The 17,375-nt window shown below is 52.9% G+C and overlaps 9 protein-coding genes across 9 annotated transcripts; 5 read left to right on the top strand and 4 right to left on the bottom strand.

The window, feature by feature from the left end:
• Positions 1 to 232: 232 nt before the first annotated feature.
• Positions 233 to 1,881, top strand: BDP81DRAFT_468979 (uncharacterized protein; the record flags this gene model as incomplete). The annotated part of the gene is made up of 2 exons (XM_060594508.1): positions 233 to 647; positions 765 to 1,881. Exons 1-2 carry the CDS (start codon positions 535 to 537, stop codon positions 1,879 to 1,881), a joined length of 1,230 nt encoding a protein of 409 aa, XP_060448679.1. The 5' UTR covers positions 233 to 534.
• Positions 1,882 to 2,378: 497 nt separating this feature from the next.
• On the bottom strand, positions 2,379 to 4,243 carry BDP81DRAFT_458312 (apoptosis-antagonizing transcription factor; the record flags this gene model as incomplete). Its single annotated transcript, XM_060593397.1, has 3 exons — positions 2,379 to 3,969; positions 4,036 to 4,138; positions 4,195 to 4,243. The coding sequence occupies 3 exons, from the start codon at positions 4,241 to 4,243 to the stop codon at positions 2,379 to 2,381; spliced, it is 1,743 nt and encodes a 580-aa protein (XP_060448678.1).
• Positions 4,244 to 5,055: 812 nt separating this feature from the next.
• Positions 5,056 to 5,667, top strand: BDP81DRAFT_157981 (uncharacterized protein). The gene is made up of 2 exons (XM_060581969.1): positions 5,056 to 5,410; positions 5,590 to 5,667. Exons 1-2 carry the CDS (start codon positions 5,126 to 5,128, stop codon positions 5,608 to 5,610), a joined length of 306 nt encoding a protein of 101 aa, XP_060448677.1. The 5' UTR covers positions 5,056 to 5,125; the 3' UTR covers positions 5,611 to 5,667.
• Positions 5,668 to 5,928: 261 nt separating this feature from the next.
• Positions 5,929 to 7,985, top strand: BDP81DRAFT_312028 (fungal-specific transcription factor domain-containing protein; the record flags this gene model as incomplete). The annotated part of the gene is made up of 3 exons (XM_060583770.1): positions 5,929 to 6,879; positions 6,939 to 7,205; positions 7,263 to 7,985. The coding sequence occupies 3 exons, from the start codon at positions 5,929 to 5,931 to the stop codon at positions 7,983 to 7,985; spliced, it is 1,941 nt and encodes a 646-aa protein (XP_060448676.1).
• A 79-nt stretch (positions 7,986 to 8,064) lies between these two features.
• Positions 8,065 to 9,288, bottom strand: BDP81DRAFT_367601 (PHB depolymerase family esterase). The gene has a single exon (XM_060586544.1). It carries the CDS (start codon positions 9,027 to 9,029, stop codon positions 8,151 to 8,153), a length of 879 nt encoding a protein of 292 aa, XP_060448675.1. The 5' UTR covers positions 9,030 to 9,288; the 3' UTR covers positions 8,065 to 8,150.
• Positions 9,289 to 10,640: 1,352 nt separating this feature from the next.
• On the bottom strand, positions 10,641 to 11,327 carry BDP81DRAFT_419307 (uncharacterized protein). Its single transcript, XM_060589763.1, has one exon. It carries the CDS (start codon positions 11,028 to 11,030, stop codon positions 10,683 to 10,685), a length of 348 nt encoding a protein of 115 aa, XP_060448674.1. The 5' UTR covers positions 11,031 to 11,327; the 3' UTR covers positions 10,641 to 10,682.
• Positions 11,328 to 11,907: 580 nt separating this feature from the next.
• Positions 11,908 to 13,530, top strand: BDP81DRAFT_458309 (uncharacterized protein; the record flags this gene model as incomplete). Its single annotated transcript, XM_060593395.1, has 3 exons — positions 11,908 to 12,611; positions 12,669 to 12,746; positions 12,804 to 13,530. The coding sequence occupies 3 exons, from the start codon at positions 11,908 to 11,910 to the stop codon at positions 13,528 to 13,530; spliced, it is 1,509 nt and encodes a 502-aa protein (XP_060448673.1).
• An 895-nt stretch (positions 13,531 to 14,425) lies between these two features.
• BDP81DRAFT_446452 (uncharacterized protein) lies at positions 14,426 to 15,049 on the top strand (the record flags this gene model as incomplete). The annotated part of the gene is made up of 1 exon (XM_060592063.1): positions 14,426 to 15,049. The coding sequence occupies one exon, from the start codon at positions 14,426 to 14,428 to the stop codon at positions 15,047 to 15,049; it is 624 nt and encodes a 207-aa protein (XP_060448672.1).
• A 499-nt stretch (positions 15,050 to 15,548) lies between these two features.
• On the bottom strand, positions 15,549 to 16,616 carry BDP81DRAFT_390822 (uncharacterized protein; the record flags this gene model as incomplete). Its single annotated transcript, XM_060587460.1, has 2 exons — positions 15,549 to 16,112; positions 16,608 to 16,616. 2 exons carry the CDS (start codon positions 16,614 to 16,616, stop codon positions 15,549 to 15,551), a joined length of 573 nt encoding a protein of 190 aa, XP_060448671.1.
• Positions 16,617 to 17,375: the final 759 nt, after the last annotated feature.

Genomic DNA, 17,375 nt, shown 5'->3' with positions numbered 1-17,375 from the left:
CCAGCGCAATATGTAATGATGTGTCTGTCTGAGGATATCTGCAGGGGTTTCAATGGTCGGCCAGCAGCGCATACGGAGAACACCTGCCCAAAGTGGTGCGACGGATGCAAGGCCCATATTTGACAACGCGAACCAACAACTTCTAAACCGGCGACACCTCATAATTATGTGATCAAAGATTTCAATCAAATGTAAGCTATCCGAACTGAGATTTGATCTTATCGGCTCAATTGCCCATTTAACCCCGCCGGGATTGAGCTAACCCTTCCTTCCCCTTGTGCTGTCTCGTCTCATGTCCGTCGGCGTACCAAAGCCGGTGAGGAGAAATATCCCATGCCTTGCAACACCAGCCCCCGATTGCTAATCACCTTCCCCTGCACATGTGTGGTGATTCACTGATCGTTTAAAACGTTTGAAGTTCATTCTCATAAATCTTCGGGGGTTGCTGTAGTTGTCAATTGCCTTCAATTGACTGAATTGTGATCTGTAAACACACGTATACCTCACCGCATATCCATCTCACCACCATCGAAAATGGCCTCCGTCTTCGGCTTCCTGCGCCGCAATTATCTCACCTTGAACCCGCCCGTCGCACCAAAGCAAGATGGCGCCATCCGCTTCGGCGTCCTAGGCGCAGCCAACATTGCGTGAGTATTATCTTGGACCTTGCCTTTTTTTTTTTTTTTTGGTAAGAAAGGAATTCTACGAAAAAAAATCTAAAAAAATCTTATCATCAATAATTGGGAAACTGACCCAAGATGTAGCCCAATGGCCCTAATCATACCGGCCAAAACTCACCCAGACGTCATAGTCCAATCCATCGCCGCCCGCGACCGCAAAAAGGCCGAGGCCTTTGCCCTGAAGCACGGCATCCCGGACGTCAAGGACTCGTACCAGGCCGTCATCGACGACCCGGACCTCGACGCGATCTACGTCCCGCTGCCCAACGGCCTGCACTACGAGTGGGCCCTCAAGGCGCTGCAGGCAGGGAAACACGTCCTCCTGGAGAAGCCCTCCGTCTCCAACGCGCAGGAAGCCGAGGCCCTGTTCCGGCTGCCGCTGCTCAAGGAAAAGGGAAGTCCCGTCTTGCTAGAGGCGTTCCATTACCGATTTCAGCCGAGTTGGCAGTATTTCATGGGGCTTGTTGATCAGGAGAATGTCGAGCACGTGCATGCAAGGGCGTATATCCCCTGGTTCGCGCTCGGGGACGACGATATTCGGTTCCAGTATGGTCTTGCTGGCGGCGGGTTGATGGATTTGGGGACGTATACCGTCTCGAGCATCAGGCAGACGTTTGGGGTTGAGCCGGAGGAGTGTCTGACGGCGAAGTTCAAGACGATGCCGGAGCCCGAGGAGAGAGCGGATTATGCGTGGGATATTACCTGGCGGATGGCTAATGGCGGGACGGCGCATGCGGAGGGCGCGTTCCGGACGGGGACGTTGGGGATGGGGTTGCCGCGGCTGAGCGTCACGCACAAAGAGGTCAAGGTTGCCGACGACAAGCTGCCCGCGGGCCAGGAGAAGACGCGGAAGCGGACGATTGAGTTTGCGAATTTCATGCTGGGCGGGATTTGGCACCGCATCGACGTCGTGGACGAGTTTGTCGTGAGGCGGACGGGCTCGGGCGAGGTTGTCGAGAGGTGGACGGAGAAGAGGTCCAAGAAGGCGTATACCTTTGAGGAGGCCGGGTTGGCGGGCAACGGGGAGGAGTATTGGTTTACGTACCGGCATCAGCTGGAGCAATTTGTCAACCGCGTCCGGGGCAGGGAGACGAGCGTTTGGGTTGATGGAGAGGATAGTATTAGTCAGATGAGGATGATTGATATGGCGTATGAGAAGGCTGGGTTGCCGCTGAGGAAGTCGAGTGGTGTTACGATGTAGGGGATTGGGGGTAGTTGGAGGGGGAGGCAAGGTTGACGTGTGGCTTGATTTGGTGGCAAGTTCCTGATCGGAATCATTGGACTTTTGTGCTTGTTCTGTTCTCATTGGTCTCGTCGTGGAAGTAGCGCTGAGCCTGTCAGTATGGAAACTTGGATGGATGGACATACATCATGCAGCTATGGGTTGAATAGAACCAGCTTCGGGACAAGACAAGACTGTTACAAATCTTGCCTCCCTCCTCCATACTAGCCAAGTTGGTGAAAGCAAGAATCTAGTATCTTGAAGACAGAGCCTGGTTTCTGTGTAAGAGGCTGCTATTGCAGAGGCAGAAGATGAGAGTTCAGTGGCAGTCTTTTGAGATTATTGATGAGAGTTCTTCACCGCCGTGGTTGCTTCTCGGCCCAGTCTATATCGTCGGGGATATCTTTGTGAATGTACAAACCTTTTCAATGCCCAGTTCCCCCCCTTTTTTGGCTATGCACATTCCTACACGTTCTTTAGTTGCGGAACAACCGCAGGCCAGCCTCCTCAGCATCAACCTCCTCATCGTCCTCCATCTCCGCATCAGAAGCCTGCTCGCCGAGCCCCATCTTCTGACCAAACAGCGTGCCAAACAATCTGTCGACGGCCTCCTGCTCCCACGCCCTACGGTCCTCGGGCGCCATGAAGTTCTGCAGCTTCTCATGCACGTTGAAGCGCATCTTGCGGCCCTTGCTCGCGCGCCTGTCGACGTGCTTCTTGGTCTTTGCCTCCTTCATCGCCGCCCACCGCACCGTAGGCTGCGCGCCGGCGACGCCGTTACTACCGCCGTTGTCCGCGGTGCGCTGGTCGACGAGCTCCTTGAGGAGGAGCTGGTAGAAGTCGGCGTCGTCGTAGATTTCCGGGTCCTCGTTGACCTTGGCCGCGACCTGCGCCGGCGCGCAGGAGCGCGGGGTGCGGGTGCGCTTGATGAGGCGGTCGGCGCCGAGGAGCTGCTCCTCGAGGGAGGCGACGATGGACGTCTGTGTGGAGACGAGGTTGCGCGACTTGACTTCCACCGTGGCGCTGCGCGTCTTGCTGGACCACGTCTCGAGCACCTTTTTGCGGTACTTTGCCGCGCGCTCCTCGGCTTGCTGGATGCCCTCCCAGATATCCTGGCTCGAGGTCGTGGCGTCGAACGCGTCGCCACGCTTGCGCTTGCCGCCGGCCTGCTGCTGCTGTAGCTCTGCGGGGAGCAGGCTGGCGCGGAAGCTGTCGAGGGTGTTGAGCAGCTTCAGCGCCGCCTCCTCGGCCGCCTCGTACGGCTCAGAGTTTTGCTCTTCTTCGTCATCCTCGATGGCGGAGAAGGAGTTTGTGGCGACGAGGGCCTTTTGCAGCCTGATGCGGATGTTGAGGAGGCCGTCAAAGGTCTTGCGCTGCTCGCGGACGGCGAGGCCCTTTTGGGCGTCTTGCTGCGCGGCGGCGGAGATGGAGGCGGCGAGGACCTTTGAGCCTTCGTTCATGAGCCTTCGCTGCTCGGCTCTGGCGTCGTTCTTGGAGGACTTGCCGCGAGGCTTGTCGTCTTCATCGTCATCTTCATCGCCGGAGGCTTCCTCGGAATCTTCGTCTGAGCCCAATTCGTCTTCATCCTCTTCATCTGACCCGTCCAGTCCGTCCGTCAGACCTTCGTTGTCATCCGAGTCCTCCATCTCGTCGTCCTCGTCGTCGAGTGCAGCACCATCATCGTCCTCCTCGTCGTCTTCCTCCTCTTCCTCATCGGAGATGAAGTCCGCAGCAGTGGGCCTCTTGCTTCGCCCCCCCTTCTTATCCTTGGGTTGCGAGCTGCCGCGAAAGGCAAAGGCGTCGAGCTTCTCATCGTCGCTTTGGCCAAGTGCATCGTCGCTCGAGATCTCGACGTCTTCGTCTCCGGCGGCTGCAGTGTCGGCAGCCAGATCCGCGGCATCGGGGTCGTCGTACTCCTCGCCGTTGGAGTCCAGGTCCTCCAGCGCATCCTCGAATATCTCGCTTTCATCGTCGTTGCTCGAGTCGTTCAGCGCATCGCGGCTGACGCGGGCGCCGCGGTACTTTGGGCCCAGAGAGACGCCCTCCTTTTCCCGGAGTTTGCTCTTGCTGTGACGAAACGTTAGTTTTTCCCTACGCTATATATGTATATGCTATGTTTGGCGTGTATCGTACCCGACTGTGACATAATGCTCGGTGCCCACATTCTCGTCTGCGCTTTCTTCACTGTCGCTCTCATTCTCGCTCTCCTCGACGTGCTCAGCCTCAGGATCGAGATCTAGAGAAGTGTTAGAGTTAGTACTGCAATACTGCTCGTGAGTATATGTCGCATACCCTTTGCTGGCTTGTCTTCCCAGTCGGATGTTCTTCTACGGGCCGACATCGTTGTATGTGGTTCACGATTTGAATGGCAACCGGCAGAGGGGGCCCGCTGCGCAACACTGGGTGAATTTTCTGGGCTTCAAGAAACTTTTTGGTGGTGAGTTGCGGCAGAACCAGGGACCCCACCAAGAAATTGATGCATTATGTAAGCTCAGCTCACGGACCCTGGCAACCTGGGACTGGGTTACGGGATTTCATTGCCGGCATGTGCAGTAATAACTCAGAAACATGCGAATCACTCAATCTTTTGGTCAAAAATGTGCTACAAGTCAATGTGCAATGCAATGTTGGAGAGTTCCTCACATATCATAGACCTTTATTCTCTCAAACTTTGTAGGGGCAACCTGCAAGACGCATCGGTGTTGGAAGCAGATTCCGTGTTTGTCTACGGTATGATACCTATTGGCTGAACGGACGCCAAACGCCAATGGTACCTTACCTTACCAAGCACAAGGCAGGCGTTATCTTTTAGAGATCTGAGAGTCAATACCGCGCCCTTTAGCGGTTCAGCCTCGGTTGACAGCCTGGGCAATGGGCGGAATGCCGTCATCTGAAATGAGGTCTCAATAGGGCGGCCAATCATTCGAGGATCGCATCACGTAAAAGTGGACTTGATCATGATAACGCGTGACCGGACGCTCAGCCGGTCACGTGAATGTCAGCGGGATTAGCTGGGAGCAGGAAAGCCCCGATACCCGAAAGAAGTGAGGCTAAAGGGGGGGGGGGGGGGGGGGGACAGTGAGGTACCCAGGTACCACCTGCCTGAGCAAACAGGGGAGAAAATCGCCATTACTCGCCTGTTCCCCATCGCTCAACAGTCGCTCACGATCGAACGCGAGAAACAAACAAAAACACAGGTCCGCCGGGGGCCTCGCAATGCGCAATGGAGCAGATTGATGCGCAGGTCAGCGACTTGCGCTACTTGACCCAAGCAGCCGCCCCTTTGCCGCCTGACCGCGCTGCCACTGCCGCCGCTTATTCTCCACACAATCACTCTGTCCATTCCCCCCTTTCCGCGACCTCCGGAGACAATTCCGCACAACGACCAGGGGCCTCCAGAGGTGCAACTCAAGTCGGAACACCTGGCTCAAGCTCCGTCACTGGTTCCAAGAGGAAGTCAGAGGATGAGAGCAATGCTGCTAAGCAGCAGAGAAGCAAGAGGAATCGGGTGCGTAGTCTTTCCCGTTGTCTATACGCTGTTCAGTCTTCACCATACCTTACCTTTACCTACCCATCATCTCCTCGTCCTCGTCCTCGTTATCCTCCCCTGTGACTATCCGTTCCGCTGTGTGCCATGCCAATGATGAACCTTGTGGAACTCCAGAAAGCTAATTGCCACTGTCCCAGTACATATCCATTGCCTGGTAAGGATACCTCCGTCCCGGCTATGTCGTCGGCATGCGTCCGGCCAAATACCATTGCGACTCCGTCTCTTATGGTTGGGGAACCTTGGCCCAACCGCTTGACTACACAAACCATTGTCCACGATAAACTCCGAGTCGTGAAACATATCTGAACAAGAGACAAGATCACTAATACGTGCCACGCAGTAACGAATGCAAGAGACGCAAAATCAAGTGCAATGGCGAAACTCCCTGTCAACGATGCGGCAATCTCAACTTGCAGTGCCTCTATGCCCCGAACTGCTGCTCCAACAACTTCAAGGACTCGGACGAGTACAAGACCATGACAGACCAGATGACCCGCTTGCAAGAGCAGGTCGATAACCTCTATCAAAACATGAATGCCCTCCGTTCCGAAACCCTGCGTCTTGCACCCATCCAGGACAAAGTATTACATTTCCCCTCAAGCACAGTTCAGGCCTCCCCGGCGAGCTCGCTGTCTCCCCTCCACCGGCCTGAGTTGACCCAAACGAAGCAGGCAACCTTCCGTGGCCCCACCAGTATGGCTTACAGTCTTGACATCGCCAACACTACCATTCACAATATGGGTTACAAGGGCATTGGGGAGGATGAACAAGGCACGCCCCTGGGTGTACCCGAGGACAGTCCTTTCCGTATGCCTCCGCAAGAAAGCCAACTCGACCCCTTGTGGGACTTTGGCAAGGACGAGATGATTCGCTTGTGTCGACTACATGACGAAGAGGTCGGCATCATGTATCCCGTCATCAAGATACCGTCAGTCATTGAGCATGTCCGTCACCTGACGGCTTACATGGAATCAGCCCGAAAGCAGGGCGTCACACCAAGTCTCAACGACGACAAGACATTGCAGCTCAAGATCGTCATGAGCTGCGCTCTTGTGGTGGAAGAGCATGGTCACAGCGAGAAAGCGTGCAAGCTGATTGACAGCATGGACGCCGTCCTCAATCGGAAGCTCATGGTCGAGGCGGTCGACTTTGTGAGTCTTCCAGCGCTGTGTCTTCTCGCTGGCTACAGATTCTTGGCCAACGAAGAGATTCTGGCATGGCGCGTCATGGGCCAAGTCACCAGGTTGTGCCTGGAAATGGGCATCCACAGGACAACCGGCATCGCGAAAATCAAGAACGAAGAGGATAGGAAAAATGCCTTGAACAGTTTCTGGTCAGCCTACGTTCTGGACCGGCGGTGGGCTTTTAACACTGGCCTGCCGTTCGTCGTCCCGGATGAAGAGATTGATCCAGAACTACCCATGCCTGTGAGTACCCCTTTTCCAACATGAAATATCTAGGCCTGTCTTTTCTCATAATCACACAGGACGAGTATCCATACTTGGTTGCTATGATCAGCTACTCGAGGTTGGGTGCTAAGGTCTGGCGTCAAGTCACGGACTTTGGCCCCGTCCTAGCCCGTGAGCTCCGTTATGAAGACATGGAGCAGATAGACCAAGAGACCCTTCAATGGTACGAGAATGTACCAGAAGAAGTCAAGCTCCGCAATTGGGACAAGGAGAAGCAAATGACCTCGACTCCGTCTTACAACCTTCAACGCCTGCGCATTTGGACATATCTGCGGTTTAACCAGGTTTGTATTGCTGTACTAGTGACTTCAGCCACGATTTTGATGCTGACTTGTATACAGATCCGCATTTGGCTGTATACGCCGATTCTGCATAGCGCTACTAGCATCATGAGCCACTTTGCCCAAGCTCAACGTGTGGTTGACCTCGCGAAAGACACGATCCGCTATCTCAGCCATCTCAACAACACCACGAATCTGTACCGCAAAATACAGGTATTCTATCACCAGTTCCTGACATCGGCAATCTCTGTTCTCTTCCTGGCTTCTGTTCATGCACCAGTAAGGTTCAGCTCCACGTGCCGAGAAGAGTTCTATATGGCCCTGGAGCTGGTCAAAGATCTTTCCGCCAAAAGTTGGGTGTCTCAGCGGCTGTGGCGTACAATCAGTTCGCTCAAAAAAGTTGCACCAAGCATCGGTCTCCGCAACCTGCCAGATGAGGATGCACACAGCTCCGCGGCTCTAACGATGGCTGGACTGGCAAGTGGCGGACGCATGCCGAACAGCCCGGCTGGAATTGCGCCTTTCGGACGCTCATCCACAACCCCCACGATACTCCAACAACAAACACCAACTCTGGATACGGCCCAGTCACCAGGCAACGGAGTCCGCATTCAGAACGAGATGAGTCGCATTTTCGAAGGATATCTGGGGCTCAATGGCTTCGCATCTAACGGAGACGATGGTTTTGGTGGCCAGTCCGACGCTGGCATACCCCCGACAACCACTGCTGTATCGAACCCATATGTGGATAATGTCTTCACCCACTTTAGAGAAATGTTCTAGTGTTCACTGAGCAGCTTGTTTGCACCCCATACTTGGGGAATCTGTTCACTTCATGTATCTAGCGGAGATTTAGCGCCTGCTTCCGATCACGCTGTACACATTGCATCACATCAATATCAGCTCAATTTCCAATTTCCTGCTGGTCTTCTTGGCTGACTGAAGCTATTACAAGCCGAACCACTTCAAGTCCTGATCCTCCTGGACGGGAACCGTGTGTCCGACACCTTGCGCAGAGTATCCCACAAGTTTGGTCCCATCGCCGTAAATCATTTGCGTGTACCCACTAATAGGCGTGTTGGTATTGTTCTTGACGAAGCTCACGCCGTGGATGGTGGACCACTCCTTGAGCTGCTCAGCCAAATTGGGGTACTTGACAAGCGAGTCCGCCGTGCCATGGAACGTCTGCACGCGCGGATAGCTCCCGTTGTAACCGGGATACATGGCGCGCACCTGCGCAGCCCACTGCTCGCCCGTCTTGACAATCAACCCGTTGGCACACGTGGGATCGGCGCTGATGGGGCTCGAGCCCGGCGAACCTGCCAAACAACCCGCCGCGACGCCCGAGTAACACGACGTAGCGGCGAAGAGGTCCGGGTACGTGGCCGTCAGCACGTTGGTCATCATGCACCCCGACGAGCTGCCCGTCACAAAAACCCGCTTGGGATCGGCGCCGTACTGTCCGATGGTGTAGCGGATCATGTTGGCCAGGCCGGTGGAGTCGCCGCCGCCGTCGCGGGTCAGGCTGGCGGTTGTGGCGACGTCCCAGCAGTTGAAGTCGCGGGAGGAGGACGGGTAGATTACGACAAAGGTGCCTTTGGCGTCGGAGAGGGGTATGTACTCTACCTGGCGGCTGTAGGCTGCGCCGGAGCCGCCGCAGCCGTGGAGGGCGAGGACGATGGCTGGGGAGGTTGTGAGGTTGGGGGGCACGGAGATGTCCATTGTTAGACCTGTTGGGTTTGAGCCAAAGTTTGTGACGCGTTGGAGGGCTGCGTTGGTTTGGGTTGCCAGCGGGAGGACGGCGATGAAGAGGGTGAGGGGATGCATTTTGGCTAGTTCGTGAGGAATCGTGCTTGGTGGTGGGTTGGTGCTGCGAGGTTACTGTGGGTGGGGATATAGAGTCAGATGAAGAACCTCGACGATGAGCTTGTTCTTATACAGGAGATTTGAACCCCCAGACCGATTGTCAGAAGTCAGAGATGTCTCAACCGCCGTTGTGACTTGCCTAAAGTCCAGGCCTCAGCTCAATGCAAAGTCCAAAGCGCCTCTTGGTATTCCATCGTCACATTCAAGAAACTAGCAAAGGCTCCTATGCAACTGGCTGACAGCTTCTACGCAACAGCGGTAACACCTGTCTAGAGGGGAAAGCCGGTCGGACCGTGGAAGTCGAAAAGGCAACTTCAAGGCTATAAAAGGGGAAGGTTGCGATTTGCTGGGTTGAAGTTGGCTGGCAGATTACCCCTGAATATCCAAGAAATCTGAGAAGTGCCCATAGCTTCGGCAACGGTGGTCGGTAGTTGGTTTGAGGAGCTGGATCTATCTTCGCTCTTGTACTATATAGATTGCGGACTTGTTTGGTTATGTGGAATGAAAGGGGATTGGTGGCCACTCTAGACGGAACCAGAAAAAGAAGGTATTGTTGCTGTCTCGTTTTGGAGAAGGACGTAGCCAAGTGAGGACGATCCTCGGTTCGCAACCCCGCGCGGACAGGGATGTCTTCGCCGCCTCGGTACGCGTATTAGATTAAGGTCGCATTCCGATTTCACTTTAGCGAGGGAAAAGACTTCCAATATGGGAGAGACAGAAGAAGAAACAACGAAGTTGCAGCAAGTCCCGCGAAAAGTCCATTCTGAGTGTCCGACCGGCCCCGCCTCCGGGCCCGGGAACCGGTGAGAAGTGGGGATGCATCTCGGAGCATGATTCACGCTATTCACGGCAGAGCTGCCCATGCTCTGTCGATCCTTTAGCCCTTGTTCAATAACAGTAGGTACCCGCTGTACTCACGACGCCATAGCTATCGATCTACAGAGACCCTCAAGGTTTATTTCAAAGCTCTTGATGGAATTCAACTTTGATGGGGTCCTTGACACAACTTCGCCGCAACGGAAAGTCGAAACAATCATCTCTACCGTGGTTGCGTAGGAGGATCCCAAGAAAGAGTGTCTGCTTCAGGTATAGTTTTGGCAAGATTTTCCTACCCTTCCATTGTATAGCGAGAATCAGGAAATAGGCACCTGAAGCCCAGCGGTCGTGAGAACTTTCTCCGTCGGCCTTCTTGAAAGTTGTGATGGGTTGATATCTCCGAAGTCATGCTGAAAAGAGTACACAATGACCCAACTTATCCGTAGACGAAATGGCGAAACGAAAACTCATCTCTCTTTCGCATCACATCCTTGGACCTTCTTCCAGAATCCTGACATCCATTATCCATCCATACTCGCCATCTTCCCGCATATATTCAGCAGCGTTACTGCAGCCAGCAACGACGACCAGTCGTCTCCCGATTAATCACTACAAGACTTCTATCACGAGATATAGGTGAGGTTAATGCTGCCTATGAGGAGCGGTCCACCTTTTGTGACAACCACTTACAAAGCAACTCAGAATCCATCGCCATGAAGACCGAGTTAGCGGTCACAATCGCTGTGCTCAGCACGATAGTAGGGATGGCCGTTTTATTTGGTATTTATCGATGCATCGCTATACAGCCGCCGACCCCCGACGATGACTCCGAAAACAACCCGCCTGCATATTGCATGTACCAGATGCAGCCAGTTCAGTATCAAGCGCCGGTTCAAGCCTATGAGCCTCCGGTCCCGTATCAGCCTCCGGTTCAGTATCACCCGCAGGCTCAAGGGGGCTTAGTACCGGCTGCTTTGGCAGCACTGGGGGCCCTCTGGCCTCAACCTCCGCCTGCTGTTGCACAACGTCAATGGTATTGAGCCGGTACCCCATCTTGTCTGAGATATAAGTTGGATGTTTCCGACGAGAACGAAGAGCGATTGACACGGGACACTGCCGAGCCTTCGCACTATATCGCATCGACATGATACGTCAAAAGTCCCAAGTCGGCAGCGATCATCGAAGCCGGTTATCAAGCCTAATATTGTTTCCTTCTTCATCACCGAAACCAATGAGGCCAAATGTCGTAGGAAATCGACTTAACAAGTACCGACGCCTAGCTGCATAGAAGTCTACCCCAATGCCAGAAATCGACTCGTACCTGTGTATCGGTTGCACGTCAGACGGACATAGCCGTTGGAAAAGGCGCACCATGGATAGGGGATTGGGGGCTGAGAATGCGGCTCGATAGCCTGTCTTGTACGCTCATAGGTGCAGAAGAAGGCAAACGGTGCTGCGGCAAGGATTCAAGCGCGACCCATAAGACTCAGATGCCGGGCTGACAAGTGGCGGGCGATGGCGCATCATATGCAGCCCAGATTCCAAGGGATGGTGTCGCGTGTGGCACGCTCGCTGTGATTTGCGTGCCATGCGTACCACTGCATGGCTCAGATAGGCAACTCAAGTGATTGCAGCCAATAGATGGCTTTCTTATGTCAGATTCAACCAACAAGGTATCCTGTAGTAAAATAGTAAATGTTCCAAAAATTCAGAGCATGTGATTGAGAGACAGCCTCAAATGCTACTATGCCAAGTCAAGTGAGGAATTATTGCTTCTTCTGACAGACCGTCGTCAGCCTCTTCCGCTAGTGCCAAGGGCGGGCGGGACTGTGCATCCGAAACACAAAGAGGGCAGGCACGCAGGCAGAGCATGGCAGGCGAGGCAGGAGGTACAAAAGGCAAGCGAGTGTTCCAAATTCTCGTCAACCTTGAGAATAATCCGAACCCTTCGACATTCCAAACCTAAGCCTCGTGGACGTTGTCCGTCATCGCAAACTGCGTCACCTCCGACCTCTCCTTCGCCATGGCGGCTCCCACCACATCGGCGCACTTCGTCAACGTCTATCAGTCGGTCGACAAAACTAAGCGCCCCGTCACCACATCGCTGGCAGTCGCGAGCTCGGCACCATCACCATCTGGCGATATCGAAGAAATCAAGGCCACGCTGCCCGAATACTACACTGCACCGCCATGGCGGCTTCTCTGGGACGACTTGGTTCTCTTCATCAGATGCATCGGATTCATTCCCTTCGTCATCTCTCCCCTATGGTATCCTCGGCGAGATGGGGTCCGATATCCGAAGCTCGATAAGTCGTGGGTGCCCAAATGGCTCCTCAAAGGCCCCATTGACACTGCCATCTCAGCCATACAGACTAGGTACCAAGGTCTCGTCGACCCCTACTATCCTTCCGGCGAGATGGACGAGCTGTACCCTTCGGTCGGAAACCTCTGGTGCCTCTTTATACATGGAATTCTCATCGTGACGCAACTCACTTTCCTCATTTCGCTGCCATTCCTCGCCACCCTCCCATTCCAGCTATTCGTCCTTTACATCGGCGGATTCATCTTCGTCAACTATCTCTTCTGCTTACAGCTCAACGCCGGAACCGAGAACAACTTGCTCAAATCTCAGCATGCTCTGTGGCCGGAGTCGGCTAATTGGAAATCACTGGACCCCAACGAGAACTACAGCGAAGAATGGATCTTTCTTAACGGTGTGTCTGTTGGGTAAGTGCACTCTGGTCACAATTGCGTGTTTTGAACATGCTTCTAACGACAGGTTAGCTCGCACTGGCTGCAGGGGAACATCAACAGACTCTCACGGACTTTTCAACGTCCCATTACGGGTGTCCACAACAGAACGTAAGTCATAACAACTTCTAACTTAGGAACGGCGTTCGCTAAATTATCATGCCGTAGGTCTGGAATCATCTTTGATCTCATCCAGTGTCTTCTAGAGCGATGCTTCTACTTTGGTACCTCGGACACCAGAACTTGCTATGCGCTCATCACAGCTGCCCTGGACCCTGCGCAGAAGAAAGACAAAACTGTTCTCATCCTTCACTCCCAAGGTGGCCTTGAGGGTAGCATCATTCTCGATTGGCTCCTCTCCAACTACCGCCGAGAGACCTTGCATAAGCTGGAGATCTACACTTTCGGTAACGCTGCCAACCACTTCAACGACCCCGAAACCTCGCTCAACGAACACGTCATCGGGCACATCGAGCATTACGGCAACACTGGCGACTTTGTGTCTCAATGGGGAGTTATCCATTTCAAGTCCCTGGTTGCCGAGCAAAGCAACCCTCTGCCAATGGATGGAAGGCATCCTTTGCTGCCCATCGTTGATGATATTTTACGCCTGGATAAGAGACAGAACACTTTTGCTGGACTACTTTTCGAGAACAACGTGTTGGGTCACCTGCTGAACCAGCATTACCTCGACAGGCTTTTTCCCTTGAATGAGACTCTGACTGGCGTCGTGGAGAGCAAAGGCAGGCCTGTGATGGAGTCTTTTATGGACAAGCGCATGAAAGCTGGAAACGGCCGTTGCGATGCTGAAGGGGACAAGGTATGTCGAAATAGCAGGCTATGGGAGTACATCAACGGCAAAAAGCCCAAGGAGTATGATTTGCAGCAGTCATAAACATAACGAGGGGAGTCTGGTGAGCTTGCATGAGTCAACTCGGTATGGTAAAATGGGAGAGTTTTGGGATGATTCTGCTTCTCTGTGCCATTTGCGTGGCAAGAGTCCGGGGCTACGGGGCGGAATGGATTACATGGGTACACAGGATTATTTGACTAAAGGTATTTTAAAGTAATCATAATGGGCATTGAATATCACTGACGCAAATGAATAGAAGTTTATTGCTGGTCATTGTGGCTGGGAGCTTTTACACAATCGCCTCAACTGGTTTCTGATTATTTCTCAAGGCCTGGGGGTCGTGATTGTCCAAGAGGACGAAAAACCACTGGATTCAAAGGAACAAGAGAGGAGAGCATAACAAAGAGTCCCGAACCGATTGAAGAATTTGATATTCTGAGCCTGTGACAGCAGGTTACAATCGGCCTCTCCTCCCGCGAGAACGTTGGGAGCGAGACCCCTTGATTCTAGGAAGGAATCTCGGATTCTGCCTTTGAGAGAATTGACGCAGTCTCTTGTTGCATAAGCGTCAGAGTTTAAAGAGAGAAACCTATGTATCAATTGCTGTATGCGTCAATCCTAGGTAGACGCACAGGTTCTAATTACCTGTTGACAAAGACGGTAAGCCGGGCCGCCTGAGCCGGTGGTAACGATGACTATGACACTACGATCAGCAAATCTAGGCAGCAACGAATTGTAGTCAAAGACTTTGCCCATTCATAGTAGGATTTACCTGCAACCACTTGCACTTGAAATTGCTACGGGAGTATTTCCTATATTTTGGAATCAATACACCAATGGAAAGAAATGAAAACAGCAACATGTACAACGATTCCTGAACCACTCAACAACATCCGTCCTCAAGGCAATAAGACCAAACCAAGGTACAACAACAGAAATGCCGCCTCTTTTCCAATACTTGCTCTTCGAATGCTTACCCTTCGATATTCACTATCAAATCGCCTCTTACCTGGACTACGTGGACATTCTCAAACTTTCATCTGTCAACTCCATTTTCCGCGACTATCTCAACACTTGCGCACTTGTGCCCAAACGACGGTGGATTCAATTCCTCTACGAAACAGAGCGCCACAGCTCTCGTAACGGCGTTCGCGGGTTCGGAAGGCAATGGCCATGCTACGGATGCGGCCGCGTCCTGGACAAGAAGTGTTTCGGCGACAGAATGAGAAGATACGAAAAGTCGTGGTTCCGGAAGTCGATGACTTTGAGGCGGTGCTGGGACTGCGCTGCTCGTGAGAGGTGGTATGGTCACTTGCAGCCGATTAAGAAGCAAGGGGAGGTTTTTCGTCTTTGCTGGCGATGTGGGAAGTTATGGAATGAGAGGGAGGAGGAGAGGTGCCGGAAGGTGGATGTTTGGATCAAGATTGATGGGGTTCATGGGGAGAAGGACACGGGGCGGAAGTGCAAGGCGACGGTGTGCGGTGCTCAGATGGGATCTCAAAAAGAGCGTATCTCGATACCGTGGTTCGGAGGCGAAGAAGATTTTACGCCTGAAGACTAGCCTTAAAGAGAAGGGATAGCTGTGTCGAGGAATTTATGAACATATTGCTTCTACTGTTTCTCTTGTAGGGGCCTTAATTTTCCTGATGCAGACAATTGACGAAGAGCAGAGAGGTTTGATTAGGCTTTCCTGTATTCGACATGATCCCCAAAGTAGATACTAGTGCCGTTAGCTTTTGCATGACCGGCAGATCTGCAGGCCTGCTGAAGCCGATGGAATAATATGCGGGCCGCGGGTTGCAACCTAGGATCTGGGGACTGGCAGGGCTTCGGTCTTGTCCCACCCGGAATGTGGGAGAAGCCGCACCAAATGGCGTACGATACTCTGGACAGGCGGAGCCTATGAGAGTCTGATCAAGTCATGTTACTCGAAGCATCAGACATGGTATTGGTACTTGTATTCTCTAACTTTGAACTCTGAAAGAGCCTCTCGTTCCATTTCTAGACACAAGGCGAACAAGCCCTGATCAGTGACGTTCAACCGCTCCAGCCGTCGACTATTACACGGTTTCGTTGGCCACCTCGAGAGCCTTGTCGGCGACGCTGCTTTGTGCTCTTCTCGATTCATACTCCTTATCTTCGTAAGGCTTCGCTCCCATATTTGTCCAAGCACGCTCAATCATGAGCGTGATCTCCTTCTCTTTCCCGCGGAAGAGCAGTTCTGTGTCCCCGATACCGAAAGCAGTGATGGATTTGTGCTGTAATGCGTTAGGTACGGATGCTGGAAAGGTGCGGAAAGTGCTCATGCGAAGACTTAAAAGACCCAGCGTCAACTTGATGACTCCATCAGCCCAGTAGTGCTCATAAATGTTGGAAGGCGTCTTTGACTGAAGAGCGAGAACGAGGTTGTCCGCGGCGTAGATGGCCTGCTTCATAGCAGCTCGGGCATTGGGGTTGGTGACGCCAGCCTCGGCAACATCGCCACACACGTAAATGTGCGGTAATAGTGAATCGACGTCGATCTGCATTGTTGGCTTGACCTTGATACGGCCTGACTTTGCGATCGCCTCAGGGACGAAATCGCTGATGAGTTGAGAGGAAGGCTGCTGGCCAGTAGCGTTCACCTAGACGTACGAAGCTCGTTAGAACGCCATCCGGAAATTGGAAGTTCAGGATTTCGCTCACCAGCGCTGCCGCTAAAGCCAATCTATCAATCAAACTTCCAAACAAACCAAACAACTGAGGCTATTCCCAACTATCAATCAAACAACTTCTGACCACCGGGATTTGATATATTGGGTTGATTTGGCTTGGCATATTACATAAGCCTGTATATAGCCAATGGGATGCCATTATCGCGAATATTCACGCCCTAACGCGGTCAGCTTTCTTTTTCTGTATGCAGCACCATTAATCCTGACAGCTTTGCGACATTCTTTTCTGCCCTCCTGGCTGTATTTTCTCTTCAGACAATACTCCTGAGTGATCTATGATTCCCAGCGACGTTGGATATGGGTATAAAAGCACTGGAACCGCTCTCTTACTACGTCTCTTCTTCTTCCTCATGCCTCACAAGCAGCCAACATCAGCAACATCGCCAACATCCTGGGCTTGCCTACCTTTGCCATGATGACTTCAACCGTACGTCAGCCACTCCCCCCCTCCTCTCTCCCTGGCCCTATATAAGGGCTTCCCCATCCATCCAGGAAGCTCTTCTTCCCCAGGCATGATGATGTCTTGGTTTCACAACTAACGATGCTATTCACAGATGTTGTCCCCCACTCCTTTACCTACCAACGTACTTCAACTGCTTCGATCCCCCTCCAGAATTGCAACTCAAGTGGCCAACAGTGTCTCTGTCGTTCTTCCCTCGAATCCATCCATCTTCGACCTCCCTACGATCATGTGGGACTGTGGATACCTGAGGCAGTGGCTGGTGCCCCAGGCACCAGCTGCCTGATCCACCTCCTGGTTGATCCAGCCCACCGCAGCCACCTTCACCACAACATCACCAACCAACCGTCAATACCAGTCGTATTGCCTCATTGCTTGCCTCGTTGGTCCAGATGAGCAGTGTGTACTGCCTACAGATCATATGGCAGAACAAGAGATATGTGGTTGAGGAGCAGCTGGCCCGTAAAGGAGGCAGGGGGAGGAAGAGTTGGCTTAAGGTCCATGGGGTCTTCCTTGTTGAGCTTTGTGATGAGGGGCCAGCTGGTGCTTACTGGTGCTGTCAACAATGTGACAGTAAAGGAAAGCCAGAGTTCTTTGCTGCTACTGCTTCTAGCTCTGCTGCAGACCATCTTCGCAGGTACGTATATGTCCTTTGGTATGATTATTGTTAACTGATCTATATACAGATGCCATCAAGTCTCACAATGGGGTTC

Source organism: Colletotrichum phormii (genome assembly GCF_030913505.1).
Source record: "Colletotrichum phormii strain CBS 102054 chromosome Unknown BDP81scaffold_4, whole genome shotgun sequence".
NCBI lineage: Eukaryota > Fungi > Ascomycota > Sordariomycetes > Glomerellales > Glomerellaceae > Colletotrichum > Colletotrichum phormii.
This window is presented reverse-complemented; position numbering and strand designations above follow the sequence as displayed.